Source organism: Lontra canadensis, unplaced genomic scaffold (genome assembly GCF_010015895.1).
Source record: "Lontra canadensis isolate GAN:19392208 unplaced genomic scaffold, GSC_riverotter_1.0 scaffold4, whole genome shotgun sequence".
Taxonomy (NCBI): domain Eukaryota; kingdom Metazoa; phylum Chordata; class Mammalia; order Carnivora; family Mustelidae; genus Lontra; species Lontra canadensis.
The window spans coordinates 43,545,456-43,570,786 of NW_022630998.1; the positions used below are offsets into that span (position 1 = coordinate 43,545,456).

General features: G+C 39.7%; 1 protein-coding gene across 1 annotated transcript in view; it reads right to left on the reverse strand.

Moving 5' to 3' along the window:
- Positions 1–361: 361 nt before the first annotated feature.
- The window catches only part of NLN (neurolysin), a 93,071-nt gene continuing 68,101 nt past the window's right edge, over positions 362–25,331 (reverse strand). Inside the window, exons 10-13 of the mRNA XM_032849525.1 lie at positions 14,224–14,410; positions 13,779–13,907; positions 12,205–12,341; positions 362–2,247 (exon numbers count right to left, since the gene is read on the reverse strand). Of these exons, the coding sequence (XP_032705416.1) occupies positions 2,113–2,247; positions 12,205–12,341; positions 13,779–13,907; positions 14,224–14,410 (588 nt within the window). The 3' untranslated portion in view covers positions 362–2,112. The remainder of the gene's footprint in view (positions 2,248–12,204; positions 12,342–13,778; positions 13,908–14,223; positions 14,411–25,331) is intronic.

The window sequence follows — 25,331 nt, forward strand, 5'->3', positions numbered from 1 at the left end:
AAGAAAGAAAGAAAGAAAGAAAGAAAGAAAGAAAGAAAGAAAGAAAGGGAGGGAGGGAGGGAGGGAGGGAGGGAGGGAGGGAGGGAGGGAGAGAGAGAGAGAGAGAGAGAGAAAGAAAGAAAGAAAGAGAAAGAAAGGAAGAAAAAATAGATAAATGGCCATATTCAAAGACTTTAAAACATAAAGTTTTTGAATTATGCTTAGTTTTGAATTATGCTAAAGAATAAGTATTTGAAATTACTGCAATGCTTTGGAAGATTTTAAATATCAGATGTGGATTTTAAATAAAAAGAACATCATAGCACTTTTGTTTTGTTATGCATTTCAGTTTTAACATTACAGTATGAAAGAAATCTCTCACTGTCATGGATAATAATCCAACTTTATTTGTGTGCAGCCTTTTCACACCAAGTATTAGTTTTTCCATGTGAAATAGATTAAGATTTAAAATGATAAAGTTATTGTTAAGGAGATACACAGAAAGACAATAGAAAAAGCTGAAGAGAGTTTTTGTCTGAAATTGGAAAACAGAACAGTCTGGGGGAAAAACAAAAGATATGAGAAAAGTACCACAGGTTAAAAAACTACTTTGGGGAGAGAAGGGCCATGCGATTATCTCAGATGGACGGTAGGATTTCATGTGCATGTTTAACTCATGTGCTTGGCAGTAATAATCTTAGAATTTTCTTATGTGTTGTTAGAGCTCTTAACTTTTCCCACTGTCTATAATTTTATTATTCAGCATAATTAATATATGTATATATGTTTTTATTTAGCACAAAGTCATTTGTCTAATTGTACCTCACCAGCAAAATACCTCAGCTATACAGTGGAAAAGAACTGGAAGACCTATCAGAGTACATTCAAAGTTGGATTTTTTAATTAAAATTTTTTTTTTATTATCCTGTTTTGGTTTCCTTATTGAGTAGACTCCTAGGGAAAAGTAAGTACTGTGAGTTTACTGGTCTGCTATAGAAGTAGAATTTAGACTCATAAAAAAGAAAGTTAAAAAGAGATCCAAAGGTTCACTTAAAATAAAAATCACCAGACAAGACAGGCTCGGAAGAGCGTCTTCCCTGTGGCTGAGTTTAAGAACACGTAACACTTTGGAGCAGCCATCCTCAAACACTTCTGTCCAGAACGCATTCCTCTTTTGCAGTTTCTGAGCTCTTTCTGTGCCACACCAGCTTGAGCTCTCTTCACTACATGGCCATTTGTAACATGTTTATCTGTTACTATGGATGAGATGGCAGTAGAGGAGGCAAAGTCCCTATCACTTATCGGAACACGAGAAGAGAAACATATCCTTGGACTTGCTTTAGTGCCCAAATTGGCAAATTTGCCGAAAGACTGACAATCTCAAATGCTGAGGTGGAAATGAACCTCTAATACAAGATGGAAAATCCTCTAACACAAATACAAATATTGCAAAACAGTATACATTAGGACAGTTCAGTTAAAACTCATACTTTTTTTGGTACTTTCTGATAGGACTTGAGAAAAGATAGCCCCCAATGGCAGAACATAATTTACGTATGGCAGAAAGGTGGAGAGCATAAGGCTTGAAATACAAAGATAAATGCATTACTGAGGCATATTCCCCTGGCTGTGAGGTATGTGGGCAAAGAGGTCACATTTTACCGTGAGTTAGAAGGTCAAAGGTGATGCAGGGCTCCATGAAAATATTTACCAGAGGAATGTGATGATTCATTTATCAGTCCAGAAATCCCAAGTACAAAACTTTAAGATATAAGAAGGATCAAATTATATAATGTATATGATTCAATTTAAAAATTTTTAGCCCTCTGACATTCTATTATCTAGATTACAGTAGTAAAAAGTCAAATTACATTCGTATGAAACTTTTATAAAAAGAAATCAAATCCATTTTTATGAAACTTTATAGTACAGTTATTTTCTAATGGGTGTTTCCTTAGGTCATGGTATTTATAGTTTCATTTACATCTGCAAAATTTTTCAAAGCGAAAAACAAAAGGCAGTCAATAGAAATCTAAATTTTCATTTGCAAAACTCCGTTCAGTTTCCAGGCCAGTAACACACGGCGATGTCAACTTCTCCTCCAGACATGGACTGCTACCAAACATCCCCAGTTTATGGAGAATGCAGGCCTCTACTCATTAGGAACGCTTTCTGGTTTGGCTCACGTTTCAAGAAATTCTGGAGCATGTCCATGCCGTCCAGAGATCCCCCAGGTTTCAGGATTAGGTTTCTGTATTTCATTCCAACCTAATAAAATAAAACATCATGCCTAATAATTCATTGTTAAAGCAATTTTCCAAATCCCTAGATGCCAAAGAGAAAGCGGTAAGGGTGAAGAAAAAAGGGCTTTACTCTATCTGGATGTTCTCTTCTGCCTAGACTACATTTCTGTCGTACTTCCTCGGTTTGGTAGCTATGAGATCTGAAGCTTACACACTCTGGCCTTCTACATTCCTCTTTATTACTGTCTTGTCTCCTTAGAGTCTCAACAGAGAGCAAACAGATGAACAAAAAATAGCCAAATGGAATGTATAACAGATTCCTGTGTTAGCCCATCTCCAATGCGATTTCAAAAGGGTTAGCAGAGCGAGTGTTCAAACAGGGGGTCTATGTACCTGGAAACAGGGGCACCACTCTTGCCAAAATGTTCTTAAGAGGGGCTTACAGAAAACCCCTCATCTTGATGAACAGCAGTAGGACAATAGCACATGTCCCATGGTGTAGGGTAAGATACTTCTGCGGGCTCAGAGCTAGGAACAAGGACCTTTGTAAAGCTTTTTTTGGGGAAGAGGTCTGGAATTTTAAAAACACATCACAGTTACTCTGCCTTTATTTACATAAATATATGAGCAAATAGAGTGAACGAAGATGACTGTAATTCAGAATCAGTATTATTCAATATTTTCACTTCCTTTTCATCATCCTTTTGGGGAAGGAGAGCAAGGTAATTCAGTGAAGCCCAATTCTAAGTATACATGTAAAATAAATACATCACAGAGTAACACTTTGAAATTATTTCAAATAATTTCATATCATTATATCATTTGCTCAATATGACTAATAGGTTATTTTTTTTTAAGATTATTTTGGAGGGCTCCTTAGTGGCTCAGTGAGTTAAGCCTCTGCCTTCGGCTCAGGTTATGATCTCAGGGTCCTGGGATGGAGCCCCGAGCCCTGCATTGGGCTCTCTGCTCAGCAGGGAGCCTGCTTCCCCCTCTCTCTGCCTGCCTCTCTGCCTTCTTGTGATCTCTTTCTCTGTCAAATAAATAAAATCTTTAAGGGGCGCCTGGGTGGCTCAGTGGGTTAATCTCTGCCTTTGGCTCAGGTCATGATCTCGGGGTCCTGGGATCGAGCCCCGCATCAGGCTCTCTGCTCAGCAGGGAGCCTTCTACCCCTTCTCTCTGCCTACTTGTGATCTTTCTCTCTGTCAAATAAATAAATAAAATATTTAAACAAACAAACAAACAAACAAAAAAACCTTACTTAAAAAAATAAATAAAATCTTTAAAAAAATTTTTTAAAAAGTTAAAAAAAAAGATTAGAGGGAGAGAGAGAGTGTGTGAGCAAGCAGGGAGCAGGGGAGAGGGGAAGAGAGAGAGAGAGACTCCTCAAGCAGATTCTCTGCTTTTTTAAAAAAAAGTAAAACAAATTAACAACAAAACCCTGTAAAATGAATTTTAATAAAATATTTTAACCAGTATATGTACATTATTTCAACATATATCAATATATAAATTACTGAGATTTAACTTTTTTGTTGTAAGTCATCAAAACCCAGTGTGTTTTTTACTTTTACACCCAATTCTTCAGTGGCACTAGCCACATTTCAGGTGCTTGATAGCCACAGGGGGCTACCACAGCGGACAGGTGGAGGGCCTGGAACACACAATGAATCTTAGAAGGGATGGTTGGGAAATATTCTAGTCTGGCATTGAAAAGGCATGCAAAATTCTTGTTGCTTTATTTACAAGCTTTGTATACATTTTCTTAAAAAGGGTAGGGCCTGTGATCACAGGTATTTGCATTGCTGAAAACCCTGGTCATGAAGGCTTACAGCTCGATTTAATGGTCTTTGGGGGAAAAAAATGACGCATAGTTTCTTACTCGGTCTGCAGCAATTCCTGACTGTGACAACAGCAATCAAGAACCTAAAATGTGAGTGATGGCTGCTCCCACCATAGACGTTATTATTCTAAGTAGCAACAGCTCAGGGCTGTTGAGCCCAAACAGTCTCCCTCCCTTCCTTTTCTTTCATTGCCCAATGTGGTTACATTTGCCTACAGTGTTCAGTCAGCATGGGGACTGGGCAGGCTGGGGAAGAAAGACTGCTAGCAACAGAGGAAGAACTTAGAAAATGTGAATTAAATTCATCTGCAGAATTACAAAAATATCTTAATCCTTTTTAATGGAAAAAAATGTAAATATATACTAAGACCAGAGACAGCAGGGTCATGAACCCCATGTACCCATCATCTAAACTCCCTAATTAGTATTTACCTGCAGAAATTCTTAATGCTCAAGATCTGAGACACTTTTACTTATTAAAAGACATACTTCATCCCACAAATATTATAGAAACGTCAGTGAAAATCTAGGTTAAGGTAAAAAATAAGTCACCCACAATGCTGATTATCTCACAAAACAGTCTTATTTGTACAGAGGACTGGTTTTAGGGAGCAAAGAAAAGCAGGCTGTTGAGGAGCCGGCCCTCACTGGGAGGCGGCAGCTCAGGGCTCCACCCACCAGTCTGGCCGCCTTGGAGCAGGGCACTGTTCTGTCTCAGGCACCGTGCTCGGCTCAGCACAGCTCCAGTCCTGAGAGGCTTATGGCTCCAAACAAGGTGATTCAATTTCCTGAATTACAGGCCAATGGCCTTTTAATAGTTTCATTTCCTTCGCAATGAAGTTTGGAGAACAGTTTAAGAGTCATTTTAGTAACAGGATCTTGCTTTTCTTTAAAACAAAACAAAAAACCCCAACAACAACAAAGAAAGAAAATTTAAGTGAATTTTCGTGTTTTTGGAAGGTACCAGTTTTCTGGGTGAGAGAAAAAACTGTCTGGGAGACATATGCCACAGGTTGAAGGAGTCTTTGCCTAAGCTGTTCTATTTTGTTTACATAATAAAGAAACTTGAACTGAGAGGAACCAGAGAGATAAGTTCTAAGACAACCATGAAGATTTTTCATGTGGTAAAAAAATCCCTCAGGACGATCTGCACATAGTAAGAGCTCCTATTAACTGTTCTATGAAGGGAAGTCACATTAGTCACCTGTGAGGTTTTAATCCTGGAAGATTAGAGTGTATTTATTGCCAACTGTGCAAATCCTCTCTATCAGTGATGTTTTTCTAAAGCAAAGTCAGGAGTTTGGGAGTCAGGGCCAAATTCAAATCTTGGCTTCACCCTCAGCTCTGTGACCATGGGCCTTGGTTTCCTCACCTGTCAAGTAGAAATAGGCCTCCCTCACTTAGCTGATGGGGAATTAGAGATGATTTCAGTACACTGCCCACTCCCCAGTGTAATACATGGTATCCAGGGGCACTCAGTAATTGTCAGTGGTCATCCAGCCCTCCTCTCATTTTCACCCCTATGTTCAGTGTCTGATATACAGAGCAGGGACGCAGATGCATTCCTGATTTAGAATCTCCTTAAAGTTAGTTCTGTCTCCTAATAAAACTAAAAAAAAGCACAAGAGACTTGACCTCCATTATTAATTAAAAAAAAAGACTCCCTAATTCAGTAGGAATATTAAGTAGGAGAGACAAGGCACTCATTTTATCTAAAAATATGTACCATTTATTTGAGGTAATATTTTATTTATTTATTTTAAAAGATTTATTCATTTTAGAGAGAGAGTGAGCATGAGTTGGGTGGGGGTTAAGGGCAGAGGAGAAGGAGAGAAGCAGACTCCCCACTGAGCATAGAGCCCAACCTGAGGTCGATCCCATGACCTGAAGATCAGGATACGAGCTGCAATCAAGAGTTGGATGCTCAACTGACTGAGAGCCACCCAGGAACCCCCTGAGGTAATGCTTTAAGAACAATATAATGGTGGGAAAGAAGGATGCCATCACCTATCAGTAATAAGAATATGTAAATGACCAACAGCTTGGGTCTCCTGCTATCTCAGGCCTCCGTGAGGCAGCATGTGCAAGCTTCCACTGCCTTCTGGCCCTCCCTCCTTCCTGTTGTGACTGACTCTGGGGAGCAGAGCCAGAGTTGTCTCCTTCCTACTCTGAGCAGCAGGGCAAAGAGCATCCACCTGAGCACAGCTGATGACGATCAGGCTTCCAACAGGTTCACTGGGCAGCTTTAAAAGTGGACTTTGAAACCTTTCCTTCCACAGCCCATCTGTGAACTCCTTCCCAACAGCACACCCTTTGTTTTCCAAGAAGGTGGGGAGATCGTGGGTGGAAAAAGAATACCTTGGACAACAATAAAGAAAAAAGAAGATAGTCAAAGACTGGTGCTGGTAGTCAGGGAGACGGCAATGAGAACAGTGGGCAGGAATTTTTGCCTCATTAGAAGAAGCCTTCTGGAAACCTTAAGCAAAATTTCAATTTGTGAGGGCAGACAGACAGATCTTTATTTATGGGGACAGAGATTGGGGTCGGGGGGGGAAAGCAGGCTGGACAGTAGTAAGACCTGGACTGGGGGGAGGGGAGGCAGATGCGGGGAACTACCATAATTGACGCAGAGGACAAACAAAAATGAATAAAACGCTCCTATTACAAAGGTCTTATGATCTAGAAGGTGAGATAAAGGAAGAGACGATTAACAATGCAGACGTTTAGGGTTCAAAGAGAAATACAGAGAAAGATTGTAGGAAGACAGAGAAAAATTGCTTCCAGTTGGTTGGGATTCAAGACTTAGAGGAGGTCTGGCCTTGTAAATATGCTAGAAGTAAGCTGGAAATCAATCCCATTTCCTTTCTTTATTCTTAAATCAGGCAGAATTTAAGTCTGTTAGAAAAAGCTGAAGTATAAGAAAAATCAGCTTTGGGGTGGTATATCAGGAGTGCTGAAGCAGAAATTAATCCATTTGGAAGGACCTGCTGGAGAGGAAATTTCATATTCGTCCTCAGCAATACACTATAGCAGGAACTGGGTCTAGAATTCTAACTGAAGGGCACTGGAATACTTAGCTTTATATTACACATTCTCTGTCGGGTAATTCCTTTCATGTTAACCCCACAGTCATCATGTTTCTGTATCTGTTACTGCACATAAAGATCAAGCTACTTCCTAATGGCGTTACAGGTTAAAATACAGTGACACTCGATTTTATTTCTTCTTCATTGACGGAAAAACAGAGGTTAGCAATTTCTCTAAATGCAAAAGAGGTGAAAGATACTTCTAGCTTAATAATATAATTGCCTTTGAATCCACAATGTCTATTACCTCTTAGGAAATTTTCCCACAATGAAGTTGCCTTATAAAAAGAAATGGCCCTAGTTAAAATGCCTCCATTTTTTTCAACCCTGTGATTAGCCGCTGTATTTTGAAACTACATTTGGTGACCTTAAAGATATCTTCAAAGAGCTTGCTGGAAAAGTGTTATTCCCAAGCAGCTCCCTTCCATGGTTGTTTAAGAGATCAGTTGGAGAAGGAAAATACACGTCTGATAATGACACTTCGTCACCCTCTACTAGAAACAAAGACTTTATTTAACAAACTAATTAAAGAGTCAAGATGGTCTATTTATTTATAATGAGGAAAACAGAATCACAAATAAAATGAGAGGTAGCAAACTTTTGGCTATTATAGGTAAGTGGTCAATTCTAACACTTTGATAGAAGCCTTCAAAACAGAATGAAACCACTGTAGCATAAAATATGCTAGTGCTACATGTGGTATTCAGAAGACTATAGGTTTGGGGTACCTGGCTGGTTCCGTTGGTAGAGCATCTGACTCTTGACACCGGGGTCTGTGAGTTCAAGCCTTACCTTGGGTGTATAGATTACTTAAAAAAAAAAAAAAAAAAAAGCTTTATATTTGGCCCTTCCTTTTGTTTACCCAGTGAGTAGGGCACTTTCCATTTAGGCTTGCTAAGATCTGGAATGTTTCTCAGAGCAGACCCTGAGCTTTGCCAGATGGAAAGAGGTTATAGAGAGAAGGCCCGGAGATGATCTTTTGTTAATACAAATGACCAGGACCAATAATGTCAACAGTCCATGATCTTTTACTCTTCAGCCTCTCTGGAGTCTAGAGACTAAGAATAGTAGGCTCTGATTCCTTGAAGGCCACCTCACTATCTTCCCAAAACAATTCAAACACTTACTAGGTGAAACTAACAGGTCATGATGTGTCAACCATATTTCAATTAAAAAAAAAAAAAAAGGTGTCAACCTTATGTAGCTACAGTGGCACCAATATATACTGAATTGTGATGCATATTAAGAAATCTAAGGACAGTCTAATTCTCCTTCCTTTCAAGGTGTCCTTTTATTTGTTTGCTTGCTTTTGTTGTGGTTTATTACTGAAAGTTTCTAGAGTCTATTATTTATCCTTATTACTACAGAATTTTTATAATGGCTTTGGGAAACAGTCTTTTTAACTCACTGTGCTGGGCAATAATAACTGGGCCATTCCTACTGAAAACTTTGCAATTCTAGAAAATATAGCAGAACTCAATGATGAGGAAAAAAACATAAATCATACTAGGGAGGGTGAGGGCCTTGAGACAACGAAGTCTGGATGAGACACTGTGATTGCTCTGATACTACAAAAGATCATGGACTTCAGATCAAATTCACTATTTCCTTATATTATAAAAATTCTTTCGGGGCACCTGGCTGCTCAGTTGGAGGAGCATGCAGCTCTTGATCTCAGGTTGTGAGTTCAAGTCCCATGTTGGGTATAGAGATTACTAAAAATAAATAAATATATAAACTTAAAAAAAATTCTTTCTCTTCATCACAACAAACCTATAATAATGACTGATTTCTTTTTTCTTGAATGGGATTACTGTCTCAAATATTAACTTTTAATAAGTGGGTATTTGAATTTTGTTAATCAGGTATTACTTTAAAGCAAACATTTGGAAAAAAAAAATTAAAGCAAACAAAACCAGACAAACAGTACACTATAGTAAGGAGCAAAACGGCTATTTAAAAAGCTGTTCTAGTATCTGCCATGGCAGGGAAGAATTTGAGGGTGGGGTGCAAAGGGATTCCCCTTGGTCACTGGAGCCAGATTCAATACTGTTATGATAGCAGGGGGGGCAAGAAATGACATGCTATCTCAGAGTATTTGATAGGAAAGAGAAAGGAAGGGATTAAAGTGAACTTCATGGCATAAAATGAGTAATATACAGCAATGTTGAGTCCAGAATCATAGTAAAACTGAAAACTGTTTTTAACATTACAAGGCAACAATTCCAAGTTGTTGGGAATTTTGCTTTCTCCAAGTTCAGCCCAGATCCCTGGGCTAAATTACAAGTAGTCTGGCTGCCTGCCAAGCTGTGGAGCCTGAGAATAAGGGGAAGTACATAGAAGCACAGTGGCAGGGATTGAATCTGCTGGCCTTGCACGTTCCCTGGTGTCCACTGGGATCTGCACTTTGGCTGTTACCTTGACAGATGGAAGAGGTGGAGGGTCCTGGAGATGTGGCCCCATGAGTGGAAGCACAGAGGAGGTGAGTGAGAAAGCTTAACTGAAAAACGGTATTGTAACACTTATGCCAAGAAGCCTCACCAACTAGTAAGAGCTAGTAACAGGTCATAATCGTACCTTTATACAACTAGACCTTGTGTCTCTTTAATTATCGTTTTCCGACTTCTGCAGTAATATGTGTTCTTTGTAAAAATAAGGAAAAGCTCCACAAAAAGCACAGAAAAATATTTAATATTTAAATATTAAATCAAGTTATCAAGTTATCACACGAAGCTAGGAACGGACATTTTGATGTACTCTTTTTCTTAACATATATTTTAAATAAAAATTTATATTCTGAGGTACAAAATATTTTATAACTTGCATTTTTTCACTCTGTGTAAGAGTTATATTAAAAATTCTAGGGGCGCCTGGGTGGCTCAGTGGGTTAAAGCCTCTACCTTCGGCTCAGGTCATGGTCCCGGAGTCCTGGGATCAAGTCCTGTGTCGGGCTCTCTGCTCAGCAGGGAGCCTGCTTCCTCCTCTCCCTCTGCCTGCCTCTCTACCTACTTGTGATCTTTGTCTGTCAAATAAATAAATAAAATCTTTATTAAAAAAAAAAAATTCCAGACATAAGAAAAAACTTGTTGAAGCCCTTTTCTTATGCCCAAGTCCATTCTGCTCTCCAAAAAATGGAAAGGCCATTTGTGGCTGGAATGATTGGAAGATTTCATAAGTGAGTGGCCATTTGAGTAGGGCTTTTCAGGATGGTAAAAATTTTAAGAGGCATAGACAAGAAGGCACATATTTAAGGTGGAAGAAAGAGAATGAACAAATTTGTGAAGGTGCAAAGACCTATAGGAACACAGAAATTAGGCTGCCACACAGAGTTCTGGGAATTAAGGAAGGGATTTGATGGTTACGCTAAAGACTGTGAACAAGGAGAGGAATAACAAGAAGTTGGAAAAAAAAAAAAACCAAAAAAGAAAGAAAATGATAGGTAAGGGCCTTTGGAAGTTGACAACTGGGTCATTCATCAGTGGTAACTCTGGAGAGAGAGTAACTTTCCAGTTCAGTTGGTGGAGGCAAAAACCAGATAAAAGAGGTTTGCCAAGACTGTTTCTTACACTGCAGAAGTTGGAAAACGATAATTAAAGATTTTGTTTTCTTGGACACAATCCCAGAAATTAGGCTATAAAAGGAAGAACAACTGAGTAGTAGCCATAGGGCTATCAGAGTCAGTATCAATAACCCCAGTTTTTTTCCAAGATGGCAAGCCAGTAAGGTTTGGTATGACAGACATCCCTGAGACAGAAGGAAAGAAGTACTGAAGTATACGAGGAGAAAAAGAAGATGAAGTACTCAGTCTTGATGGCCTTGCTTTTCTTCGTGGAGAGCAAAGAGGTAGTGAGAGACTCAGGGGAGCTCAATAAGGGAGGTGGGCAGGACAGCAGAGAACACCGGGTATTCAGACAGGTTGGATAGGATGACTGTGTAGTAGGGCATGTTATTGGACTCACACGATCTTCTTGGGAAATCTCTGAATCCCAAGGACACCATATCTAAGTGAGATGGAGGAATCCAGGGCTGGGCACTTGACTGAAGGTCATGCAGAAGTCAAGATATTTACGAGAACAGTCAGTGATTGACGAGTGTAAGAGGTTGGCCAAGGAATGGAAGAAGGTGTCCAGTGACTTAAGAGCTGGTAGGGTGGGATGGAAGATGGTGTGATTGGAAAGGCTAGTGTATAGAATGTAGGTGCTCCGGAGGTGGGTTTTTTGGGGAGGCTGGGAAGGGGAGGGTGGTCTAAATTACAGCAATGTATTTCAGTATGTATGTTGAGGCCCTATGCAATTCAGAAACATGAAATTTGGGGGGAACCAACCAGTTGGCTAAAATAAGCACAGGGAGACTGATTTTGATAATTTGTTCTTCTAATTTCCGAATCAAACAGAATAAAAAGCACACTGGAAAATGCATCAGCCCTAGAGATAATCTGACAGCTGAGTCTTCAACAAGAGTGGAGACTGGGGGACTGTAACTCAGGAAAGTTTGGCTTGTAGCCACCTGGCAGTCAATTCACTGTACACAGAAAGGAATGGCTCAGGTTAATGAAGCAGCTTAAATTACTCAGAGGCATTTGGGTTACAAACTACATAGTAGGTGGGGTATGCCAGCCACAGAGAAAGGGTACCACCCACAGAAAATGTATAAAGAAACTGTGTAGAGAATATTAGAACATACAAGACCATTTCTATCAGGAAGAGTTTACCTTTCTTTCCCAACCTCCTATAAAACGAAAACATTGTATAGCACATGTCAAAACTAGCTGCTACAAATGCTCAAATGCATAAACAAAGCTTTGAATTTTAATTATGCAATATATTGGAATGTTAATAAGCAAGAAAATGCAGTAGGTTTTTTTTTAACTTATAGAATTAATTACTTGTGCACTGTAACCTCATGATGTTTGATATGAAAAGATGCAAGACTTAAAAGTTAAAAGCTGTTACCAAATCTCTTACTCTAAAATCTAGGTGTAATAAATATTTTACACTAGGAATTAAAGGGGAGGGAGCAATTGCACAATTAACAAAAGGAGAGAAGAAAATACCTCTGGATTCATTATCCCTTCTTCTTTAAAACAGCTGTAAAACATGTCCATGGAAAATACTTCACTCCAAAGATATCCATAATATTGGCCATCATATCCCCCTGCCAAATGTCCAAAAGTGGCTGGCATATTTGTGCCTTTAAAGAAAGATACATTTCAATCAATGTGATGGCCAGTGTTAATAATCAGGCTATCAGCTGGCTAAAGTTTCCCTATGAGGAGTGCAGATGCTGGGGAGAAGAGGCAAGCAGGCTCTTACCTGTAGTACTCCCTGGGTTTACCTGCCCTTTGCCAAGATGTTTACAAATGTCTCTGCGTGATGACTCAACCTCGGAGATGGTTTCGGCCCTAAGCTCTGGAATGCCTAACAATAGTTTCAGAGGCTTTGTCCACACCCACCAGACAGCTCACGGTTTCAGAACTCAGTCCTTTCTTATCCCCCAGACACTGGCTTCTTGCAGATATTCTAATTGTAAACCTACTCTTTGTCACACCTCTTCATATCTAAAAATGTATCAGAATGGCACTTACTGTAGGTTCATAATTACCGAAAAGTAACTCTTTCTTTAAAAAGCTAAAAAGGGGGCACCTGGGTGGCTCAGTCATTAAGCATCTGCCTTCAGCTCAGGTCCTAGGGTCCTAGGTCCCAGGGTCCTAGGATCCAGCCCCCCCACCTTGGGCTCTCTGCTCGGTGGGAAGCCTGCTTCTCCCTCTCCCACTCCTCCTGCTTGTGTTCTCTCTCTCTGTGCTTCTCTCTGTCAAATAAATGAATAAAATCTCTAAAAAATATATAAAATTAAAAAGCCAAAATGGTTTTACCAACTCAGTCTACCTCTAGGGCTACTTTTAAAAAGGATTTTTGTCAAAGTGGCCTCAGGCACAAACTTGTTGTATGGTCTACTATAAGCAGATCACAAAAGGAAGTGAGAAGCTTGAACTGACTCCGTTAACTCTTCTGACCTTCAGTGTCACCATAATGTGATGGATACATTTAAACGACGACTTCGTTGGTGGAAAAAAGTCGCCTTACCAAACTACGTACACATGGATAACTACATGTTGGCTTAGAGTATATAACTATAAACGTGAATACACGTGTGTGCCTACCCACCCACACGAAAGCCAGGTTAGAAAGTGCTAGTTACACCGCTTTAACTGATCTGAGAACCAAAAACAGAGACAAGGCAGAAGTCTGCGCTTCTCTCTGAGAGGGGCCCTTCTGCCAATTTCTTAGTGAAATCACTGGGAGGTCCTGGTACACACAGAGGGAGGAGCCAGGTGGGTGGGGCCAAATGTGAAGGGTGTTCTCTGCTCTGGGGTGGAGGCCAATTGCTTAGGCCTGATTACACTAAAATGCAGCAAAGCGGGCGCCACCTGTCCTCCAAGCACGTTTGGACCGGATAAGTCATATGGACACAGTAAGCTTATCTCAAAGTCAGGGCCTGGTTAGAGGAATCAGAAACAAAGGACGTGAGGTAAGCTGCCTGACAAACTCTACCTTCCCTGGCAGGGCTGGTAGGAGGATACCCTATGCCTGACAGAAAAAATGAACTCGGGTCCTGGTGTTTACTTACCTGGCGTAGCTGGGACACCTAGAACCTCTGCGCAGTATTTGGCATATTCACCTGCGGCGTCCAGCGATGCGTTCGTGTGCAGAGACTGATCGACTTTGCTCAAAACAATCTGGCGCAAGGTCAGAAGACCTAGTAACAGAAGAATGTTCCAGCATGTTTTGGGTAAGAGAGAACTATGTGTTCTAGTATCCCAAGATCAAAGATTTCAAAAGCTGATGGCTGCAGTACACACTGCAAAATGGGAGCAGGTATCTCATTTAAAAGGAGATGGATTTTGTTTTCTTGGACACAATCCCAGTATAGTTAGCTGTCTTCCCTCCCCAGGTTAGCACCCTGAGTGTACCATTATTACTAAAGGGGAGATGCATTCTACAGAAGAGGCCGACAATTCTCCCTTGAGCACTTCTAATAATGTATTTTCCTTTTCTAAAATTGCAAGTCATACCTGTGTTGACCAGTCTGGAAGCAACAAGTTTTTCAAGCAGATCATCCATAATGGGGCTTCCATCTTTATAATGTTTTGACAGTCTTCGGAGGGAATCCATGTCCCATACCCAGTTCTCAAGCATTTGTGATGGCACCTCTACAAAGTCGGTTTCCACATTTGTTCCACTAAATCGTGCAAAATCGGTCTAGAAAGTAAACATAGGCATCTCTTTTTTAAAGCGCTAAATGAAAACTCTGTATGTGATGCATCATAATTAAGACTCTCTAAAACGTGAGCACCTGGCTGGCTCAGTTGGGAGAGCATGTGACTCTTAATCTTGGCGGTTGTGAGTTCGAGCCCCACAGTAGGTACAGAAATTACTTAAATATTTAAAAAAAAAAAAAAAAGGACTCTCTAAATCTCAAGTCAGAATCAGAGTCAACTGCCTCTTTGAGGGTTAGGATAACTTCAAATTTAAATGAAAGCAAAAGGCAGAGGCCAAGCAGCCTGAAAAATAACCACCAAGTACTCTATGTTAAATTAGTATTTCATTCTTTTGAATCATAGACAAACATGGAACAATCATCAGGAAACATAACCGAAAACAAAAATCAGTCCGAGTTGAAACTACTAGCCTTAAGCTTTGGAAGTAAAAAGAGTAAAAAAAAACTTTTCCATTAAAAATGAGTAGATTTAAGACAATTTCTCCCTACTTCTCTTTTCTGTTTGCTTCCCTTTGTTTATTCAGTACATGCCTTTCTGGGGCACTCATCATCACTCTACTATTTAACTACTCAAGTTTCAATCAAAATCAAAGAGTTAAATGACAACACTGCAGACAGGTATCCTTCGCATGTGTATTATGTTTTGTGTTCTAAATTTTAGATAACTGATTCTAAGAAAACTGTGCAGTAGAAAGCCTAGCCAGATCTCTCAGGGTAGAAGAGGCTACCTTAACACAAGAAGCCACTTCAATGGGAGTCAGAGCCATGGATTTGCTGGCAAGTGGGGGTGAGTGAAATGCAGCTATCGTTTCCTAGACAAACAAAGGATGCTCAGAAGTTAAAGCATCTCTTGTAAAAATAAAGGACTTATTCTGAGGGTGTGGGCTAAGAGTTAAAAAAAGGTTTTGTTTTTTCTCTTTTTTTTTTTGGTTAAGTGAAGTTTAGCAAATTGTTGAGTCAGGAAAGCTCTTGATATTTAGAAAGAGGGGAATTCACTAGAGCAGCTGATGTTTTCAAACCCGCACCCCATCCACAGAACTTCTATAAAATTGACACTGGCAAAGAAGATTTAGCATTAAACCAATTGGGTCATCTGTGGGATGGGGGTTGTCGTTGTGTTGTCTCTCCCTGAACCTCTGTCCTGTTTCCCTCTTCAGATGTGTGACGCCGCAGCCCTCCCTGACACTTCATCATCCCTGGGGCTCTGCAGGGAAGGGAAAGGAAGAAGGGCTTAAGCACCAGGAGGAGGGAGCAGATGGGACCCCGAATCAGCAGCAGAGAAAGATTCTGCTTTTGGCCCAGGGCAGAAGCACAGATGTCTAGGCCATTTCACATTCTGCCTTCCCCTCTTTATGCAAAAAAATGTTTTGCTTGACTTCCTATTATGATTGCGCTGATTCTAGATATGAAGAGCTGCAAATCCTGAAGGGCCAAGGGGAATGAAATGCGCTAGGCACTGGAATTAGGCCACCTGCGTTTGAGGACATCCCAGTAACAAATTCTTACAGGAAAGAGGCAAGGGTTCCAGAAAACTGAATATTTTGCCTCTTTCTGGTATATAATCTTCTAAAATAACAAACATCCTACACTTAGATAAAACAACGTGATACAATAATCGTTAACAGCTGACACCTATTGAGACTTCACCACTCAAGGCACGTTACACGGATATCTGATTCACACTCCAAAACGACTGTATGAAGTACATACTGTGATCTCTGTTTTGAGAGAAGGAAATTGAAACACACTGAGATTCACAGGAGAACTAGGATTGGAAACCAGGTGGTCTGACTCCAGAACCCACGGTTTGAACCACAACCACTACAATGCCTCTCTAACTTATAAGAAAAACGAAAACCATAAAAGGTTAAATTAGGATGTTCCGAAGTGACTCAATCCTCCTGGGCATTATCTAAAGTAGAAAAGTCTTATATCAAATTTGCCTTCATAAGAAGAGCAAAACTGAGGTTTCAGCTGTACTTCCTTAGAAATCCTACTTCCTCTACTGGACGATGCTTCAAGGATCAGACCTAAGGCTGGGTGTCAAGGTCAGCCTTTGTAACCACCTCTCCCGCACTCCGGATTCTGACATACTAACTGCATGATTTTCTAAGGATTACAGTTTTTAGATAAGAACTCATAGAGCTAACAAAGGCAAATAAATCACACCATCAGTCACCACTTTACAATTATTTTGACAAAAATATACATTTTCTATACTTTGCTTGGGTGAATATTTTTTGATCAGCATTTGCAATATGGGGGTGCAAACCAACCCCAAATAACAAAATGTGTGTGTGTGTTTGGAGGCGGTGGTGGTGGTATTTCAGAACCTAGAGAAACATGAACAAATGAATAACTCATGAGCTAAAATTGAATAAAATAAAAATTAAAGGAGTTATGTCATTCAGAGTAGAGAAGAGAGGGCTTATTCTGTCCAAAGCCATCGGGTGGTGCGGGGAGAGAGCATAGCGATGAATGAACAGATCAACAATGTCTTCTAAAGAACAAAAGGAAATGTCTGCAAGGAGTAGAAGCTAAAAATAACCCTACTGCTTACTAATTTCCCGAAAGTCAGTCATGATGTTTCTCTGTGTGCCCTTTGAGCAGTATCATTTACATATTTTTCAAATGAGGAGGACAAAGAACCTATGAAATTCAAAAGCTCAATTTCCAGCAAACAACTAAATTCTGAAAAGAAAGGAACCCACAGTCAGCCACTGTGTAAGTCTACAAAGAAACCCTGAACAGGCCTTAGGATCCACTAGCTTGCTGGGGGTCTGACACTCAAAACAGCATGACTGCTGAATGATTACTCACTGTTGACCAGCCAGCAAACACCACTCCCTCATTTTAAACTGTAGGTTCCAAAGTACCCTCAAAAGTCCTTTATGTAGTTTTCCACAAGAACAATTTGAAGGTGTTGAATATATAGTAGCTTCCAGGCTATAGTAACCACTGATGTTAATATACATCCCAGATAAAGCAGAGCATTGTGAAATAAACAAAAGTAATCTGATTAACAAATCATTCTGCAGGTGATATCTCAAGAAGTTTTAGAGCATTAATGCTGCAAAAAATGTTCTGACAATAAAAGCCTAGAAAACAATGTACACTCAAATTTCTGTTTGGTTACAATTTCTTGAGAGGAAGAAAGTTGTCTAAAACAATGAGAATTTTCATCATTACCTTTTTTTAACAGACAATAGGATGCTTAAAATTTTTACAAGAGATCACTTGATGCTATAGAGATTAACTTCTCAATTTAGATAACACAACAGGAGCTAGAACAAAATTATATAAACTGGAGCTCAAAAGTCGTGTGAGCTTTTGGTGTATATAAAGACTGAAGTCTTAATGGATTATTGTTCTAATGAAGTGACCGAATGCTTTTAGGGGTTGCCATGGAAATTTTATATTGATTACACATCCCAACTCAAAGAAAAAGCAGGTGCTGAAATCAGTAAGTGTACTGTGTTTAGAAAAAGAAAAGGCCCCAGGAGAATGAATTCTGGCTGTGTATGGTCACCCCCTATTGATTTCCTAGCAGTCATTTCATAGCCTGACTTGTCTGATTCACCTCTAAATCCAGGGATGCTCAGATGTTTATGTAACAAAGCATCAAAAAAAAGAAAAGTGCCACTGTCTCTCAGACTCTGCCACAAATAGAGGGTTAAAGTTCATACTTTTAACTTCATATACACCTACCCATCAATGGAAGTAATAATAGTAGTAAAGAGACCCTGAAGAACACTTTGCTAACTTGCTTATTAATCTTCACAGCAGCCTCATAGTTCGGCAGATCAGTATCACCACCATAATTTAAAAGACAATCTGGGTGGCTCAGTGGGTTAAGCCGCTGCCTTCGGCTCAGGTCATGATCTCAGGGTCCTGGGATCGAGCCCCGCATCGGGCTCTCTGCTCAGCAGGGAGCCTGCTTCCTCCTCTCTCTCTGCTTGTGATCTCTGTGGGTCAGATAAATAAATAAAATCTTTAAAAAAAAATAAAAAAATAAAAGACAATCCACAGAGGTCTTAAATGCTGCTTTTTTTTTTTTTTAGAAAGAGAGAGAGAGAGAAAACTTGCATGTGAGAGTGGTCAGGGGAGGTGGTGGTGAAGGTAGGATAGCGGGGAGGGGCAGAAGAAAAGGGAGAGAGAATCTTAAGCAGGCTCCACGGCCAGCAGAGGGCCTGAGGCTCTGAGATCATGACCAGAGTTGACATCAAGCATTAGTTTTGTGTACATGTGTGCTCCTATAAGGAAATAAACACACAAATACATAAAATAACAAACAAGAGATCCTGAAAAAAATCACTTCTAACACTGATGGTGGAATCTCAAAGAACCATGCAGGGGTGGGATAGGGAGCAGAGGCAACAAGCTTGTTGATAAGTGTTTACTGTACTAGAAGGCTAAACCAGAAAGGTCACCCTACACAGAGGGAAACGTGGAACAAGATAAATTCATTCATTCCACATATGCTTACATGTGGTTGATTTAGAGGGAATGTCAGTCAAGAGGCTGAGGAGAAAAATGTCTGACAGGAATACATAATTGGGAGATCAAATTCCAACCACAAGACATAGTGTGGTCTCTAGCACATGGGACTGAGAGTACAAAAGAGGTTACAAGCCATAGGGTGGTGAAGAGCAAGACCATCAGATCGTAGGTGAACCATTCAACACTCCTAAGTCTCAGTCTTCTCTACATGGAAATGGGAGGAATAACAACAGTTTAATAAGAGAAGTAAGTTAGTGAATCTACTTCAGGAAATACTGAACTATTGAATGGAAGGCACTGATTGAAGTGTCTGGCTCACTAAATCTTGGCTGCTATTATCCTTATGAGCCTGCCCAGTTTGCCTACCCACGTATGGTCTTGGCTGATCTGATCATGCTTGTCCTTGGCTTCCTCCAAGGATCTATTTTTTGGTATTAATACTGAAGGTCAAACAGATGAACATTCTTTTCAACTCATTTCCCACCATTCACAATATTCAAAACTGTTCATTCTGCTCTAGGTAGAGGAATCAAATTTCCAAATAGGCAATAAACATGTTAAAACAGAAAAACAAACACAAATCTGATGGTTTCTTTCTTTTTAAAAATAGATTTATTTAAGACAGAGAGCGCATGCACGAGAGTGTACATGAACGGGAGGGGCAGGGAGTGGGGGAGAGAGAATCCCAAGCAGACTTTCCGATGAGCACAGAGCCTAGGCAGGGCTTGTTGTCAAGACCCTGAGGTCATGACCTGAGCAGAAACCAAGAGTCAGAGGTTTAACCACTATGCCACTAACCAAGCGCCCCTAAACCTGATGGTTTCTAATCACCTTCTACAGATCTTCACCCAAAACTCTGCTGAGGGTAGGCATTTGTGAGTTTTTTAAATATAGGAAGTGACAGTACCTTGCCTCATGGCAACCTTCTTCCTCCTCTTAAATTATGACTTGTGTGTTATATATTGATCCTCAAAGGGTTATGTATAAATATTTTTAGAAGAATACTTCAAATATGTATGCACTTAATCCTTTCCCAAGTACCTTTCATACATTATTAAATCTTGCAGGCACCCAGGGAAGTAGGTATGAGAATTGTTGTCCTCATTTATGAATGAGAAAAATGAGATGGCTCAAGAAGATGTAATAACTTGCTAAAAGTCCCATAGTCTGGCCCACAGTACACAGATGATTTTTAATACAGCGTTTTTTTTTTAATTAATATTTACTTATGGGATAGAGTATTTACAAGCTGCAGGAGGGGCAGAGGGCAAGAATCCCAAGCCGACTCCTCATCAAGTGTGCAGCCCCACTGATAGGAAACTGATCCCACCACCCAGAGATCAAGACCAGAGATGAAATAAGAGTTGGACGTTGAACTGACTGAGCTCCTCAGGTGTCCCTAAGGCACTGTTCTTATCCTAAACCTAGGGTGCCTTCCTGACCCCTGTACCACTAGGTTTATTTACAAGACAAGAAGCTCTCTATTAGTCTTTTGACCAAATTAACACATTATCTGGAATTACATAATTTGAAGTTTTTCTGCCTTTCCATCCTTTTCACTTGTAAGTAGTAAGGCTTTATTGTGATTCTGTGTTGCTTTACAACTTCCTTATTTTATCTTACTATTATTATTATTATTTTTATTTTTATTTTTTTTTTGAGAGTGAGAGACAGCACACACACATGCAGGAGTGTGGGAGGGAATCTCAAGCAGACTCCGTTGTGAGCAGAGCCCGATGCGGGGTTTGATCTCACAACCATGAGATTGCTATCTGAGCTGAAACCAAGAGTTGGATGCTTAACCAACTGTGCCACCAGGAGCACTTTAAAATAAAGATCTTTAAAATAATGATCTCTAATAGTCCACAACTCACTACTCCTAATGTGCACACCGACTCAGACATCATTATGGAAGCTTTTAAAAAGCATTGCTTTTCTTTTCTAGCAAAGTTCAAAAGGCCAGTGATTACTGAAAGCTCAAACCACAGTAAAGTCAAGAAATAGGAACAGATACTAGAGATGCTACCTCTTGATTGCTATTGTCAAAATTATATGCCCCATAGTATTAACACAAGAAAATATAAGTGAAACTCATCTCCTGAATGTTGAAATAGTAGACGTATTGAACTAGTGCACCTACATGTTTGAAAACTGGATGTTCTGGCAGCCACATTTAAATATTGCTATGACAAGCTCCAGCGAGCTCTTCTGGTCATCACACTTGCACAATGCCAAAGTGGGGAACCCAGACACTGAGCTGCTATATCTTAAAATCAATCTAGTAGATGTGTATGTCATTTTTTTTTTTTTTTATTAACTAAAGAAGAGAGAGAAGAAGGGAGGGGAAGATGGAGAGGGAGAATTTTTTTTTTGAGAGAGAATCTCAAGCAGACTCCTCACCCAGTGCGAAGGCTGATGCGGGGTTTAATCAAACAATCCTTAGATCATCATCTGGACCAAAATCAAGAGTCAGACACTTAAACTGACTAGCCACCTAGGGACCCCTGTATGGCAAATATTTAATTCACTATGTATTTCTTGGAGAAGTTGGAAGTATTACTAAACACAGAAGCTATTAAGCTTCTTACTCACTACCACCCAGTTTAGGTCAATACAAAAGGTTGTGAAATTATTATAAAGCTGCAGAAAAGTGATTCTGTGCCTATTACTTTTGAAACAAAAGTACTGATTATTGGTTCCCTATATGATAACTTAAAAGTTCTTTTTAAAATTTTCTAATTGAGGGGTGCCTGGGTGGCTCAGATGGTTAAGCATCTGCCTTCAGCTCAGGTCATGATCTCAGGGTCCTAAGATCGAGCCCCACATCAGGCTCCCTGCTCAGCAAGGAGCCTGCTTTTCCCTTCTCCCTCTGCTGCTCCCCCTGTTTGTGTTCTCTCACTCTCTCTGTCAAATAAATAAGTAAAATCTTAAAAAAAAAAAATAAAAAATTTTAATTGAGCTGTAGTGGACATATAATATTATATTGGTTTCAGGTGTACAACATAGTAATTCAATGTTTATATCTTTAAAAGTTCTTAAAACATTACAGTACATTTGAAAGAATAGACACAAAAATATTTTTCACAGATAATCTCAGCAGGCGATGACCAATCAAGAGATTGTACCACATACTATTTAACTACATGACACATTTGGTGTTCATGGAGGAAGTTAGGCAAACTGTAAGAATTGAATATAGCCCCCTGTTTCAAGACAGAGACACAATATACAAACACTATCATCTCCATATATACTGTCACCAGCATATCAGTATATATACTGATTAATGTATGTATTATTTTTCATAGAGTTTATGTATTTCAGTCATGAGTCAAAGAGCTCTAAAAGGGCATAACACCGGGAACATTATTTTCCAGCACTAAAAGTGGCCATCTCAAAGGATCAAAAATAACATAAAAGATCATGAGAATAACAGAGTGGTAGAGAAATACATTATGAGCACATGGTAAGCATAAGATACTCAGGTTCAAAGAGGACTGTTCTGAAAACAAGAACACACAGGATGAGCACTGAAAACCCTACCCAAGAATCACTATTATCTTAATAAGTGTGATCAAGACACCAAGTTACCTTCTTGTGAAATCATTAGCTTATCATCCATATACAAATAAGGAGGAAACTGCTCTAACCTGGGAGTTTTTAATTTGGAATTCATTATGGTCTGGGCTTCAAGGAATCTGTGAGCCCTCTGGAGCCCCGTGTAAAACGCTGAGTATATGAGATGTATGTACATTTTCCTAGAAGAGGTATCCACAGCCTAAATCAGATTTTCAGACAATCCTCATATCCAAAAAAGATCTACTATTCTAAAAACAGGCAATAGTTTATGTGTGTACAAATACATAACTGGATCTTGGATAATCTAAATAATATTCTAAAAGTCTGAAATTTATTTATTTATTTATTTATTTTTAAAAGATTTTATTTATTCATTTAACAGAGAGGGGGAACACAAGCAGGAAGAGCAGCAGGCAGAGTTGGGGAAGAAGGAGGCTCTCTGCTGAGCCACGAGCTAGATGTGGGACTTGATCCCAGGATCTTGGGATCACGACCTGGGCTGAAGGCAGCCACTTAACGAACTGAGCCACCCAGGCATCCCCAAAAGTCTGAAATTTAGAGAGGTATTTGACTTTTCTAAATTACTCATAAAAATATTTTAGAAAGATGGAAACTAGACTTACCCTAATTACAGGAAGCAGTCATAGAATGGACGCAGATTAAAAATAAATATTTCAGGAACCCTATAGCTGTGAAAGTACTCTAAAACTGTGTAAGAAAGAAAATTTAGGTTGTTCTGGAAGATTTCCTTTCCTTGGATTAAACACAGGACAAAAATGGCTATATGTTTAAAAAAACATGGAAACACTAGAATGTAAAGATAAAAGGTTTGAAAGAACTAAACAGTTTTTTAACAATAGTGACTGTAGTATTTTGGAACTGAGTGGGTACATTTTTGGTTATTACAACGATTAGGGGCTATTCTGGAGGCCAGGGACACGAGATGTCTAGGAATGAACTGCCCATGTCAGGACAAAAAAAATTGTCCCATATGCTGCATGCCATTCGTATGTCCTACTGGACAGTCACCTAAGTAAAAAGTCCATAATTAAGTGAGCCTGGGTTTTAACTAACTCCACTGCACGTATTTTTGTAAAGTATTTTGTACCCACTTATAATTTCCAAGACTCTTTTTTTTTTTTTTTTTTACAATTTTATTTATTTATTAGAGAGAGAGAGAGAGAGACAGACATCCTAAGTAGGCAGAGAGGCAGGCAGAGGGAGAGGGAGAAGCAGCCTCCCTACAGAGCAGGGAGCCTGATGTGGGGCTTGATTCCAGGACCCTGGGATCACAACATGAGCCGAAGGCAGACGCTTAACCGACTGAACCATCTGGGTGCCCCAATTTCCAGGACTCTTAACTATGGGGATCACCCATGTAAATCAAAGCAAGATTGCTTTTTTGCTCGTAACTTTCCCAAGAAACATCCACCATTATGGAAAATCATGTCACCACTCGTGCTATCGACCAATATAGAATGTCTCTGTTCCCCCCAATTCATATGTTGAAACCTATTTCCCAATGTGATGATAGGAGATGAGGCTTTTGGGAGGTATTCGGTCATGACAGGAGAGCCTCCATGAATGGGATTAGTGTCCTTATAAAAGAGATCCTAAGGAGCTCCCCCCACCCTTCCACTATGTAACCACATAGTGAGAGGCACGGTCTCAGAACCAGAAAGCAGGTTCCTACCAGATACCAAAACTGCCAGCACCTTGATCCTGGACTTGTAACCTCCAGAACGGACTGAGAAATAAAATTCTGCTGCTTCTAAGCCATCCAGGCTATGATATTCTACTACAGCAACTTGAACCAAGACAGTTGGCAATACCAGTCTAGGGCTTGGCTGACAACACAAACCAAATTTATCAGTCTGTAGTTTTCACTGCTGGATTCAGGGTTAATCCTAATGAAGACTTCATTATGTCTTACTACAGAGCCTTGTCCAGGCATCTATTGGGAAAACAAAAAATGGTATTTATTTTATGTTCAGTGAGGACACTGTATCAACTAAAAAAATTCTCTGTATGGAGAAAGGCGGTTAGGGAAAAATGAGTAAAATCCAAATGGAGTGCTGAGTCTAGTTAAGAGTACTGCAGCAATACTGGCTTCTTGGTTGTGACAAATCTGTTACAGTAATACTAGACGTTAACAGTAGAGGAAACAGGGTAAGGGTGTATGTGGGCAATTTTTGTACTATCTTTGCAACTTTTCCGTAAATCGAAAACTATTCTAACAAAAAGCTTCTTATTAAAAAGTTTGCCTTTAGAGATATATAGAGATTTCAAATCTGGAAAACTGTTCCTCCACTTCTGTTAATATCAGTTTTCTAAACTGTTTGATGGAACTACTAACTCAATGTTTTCTTATGTCAGATAACAGTCAAATTATTAACAAGCTCGTATGGATTATCCTCAGCGTGGCCCTAGTTTACTGAACTGCATTACAAATCAGTTGCAATGCACTGCACACACATACGCCCTTCTAGACAAAATCTCCAAGTCGTTATACTATATTATCTATGATTTTAATTTGAGGCTACTCATGGGAGGTGTTTCAACATATTTATTATTAAAAAAGGAGTAGAGTCTGGGGGCGCCTGGGTGACTCAGTGGGTTAAGCCTCCTGATTTCGGCTCAGGTCATGATCTCAGGGTCCTGGGATGGAGTCCCGCATCGGGCTCTCTGCTCATTGGAGAGCCTGCTTCCCCGCCGCCCCCCGCGCCTGCCTCTCTGCCTACTTGTGATTTCTCTCTCTGTCAAATAAATAAATAAAATCTTAGAAAAAAAAAAAAGGAGTAGAGTCTGAGACAGTTGAAAACC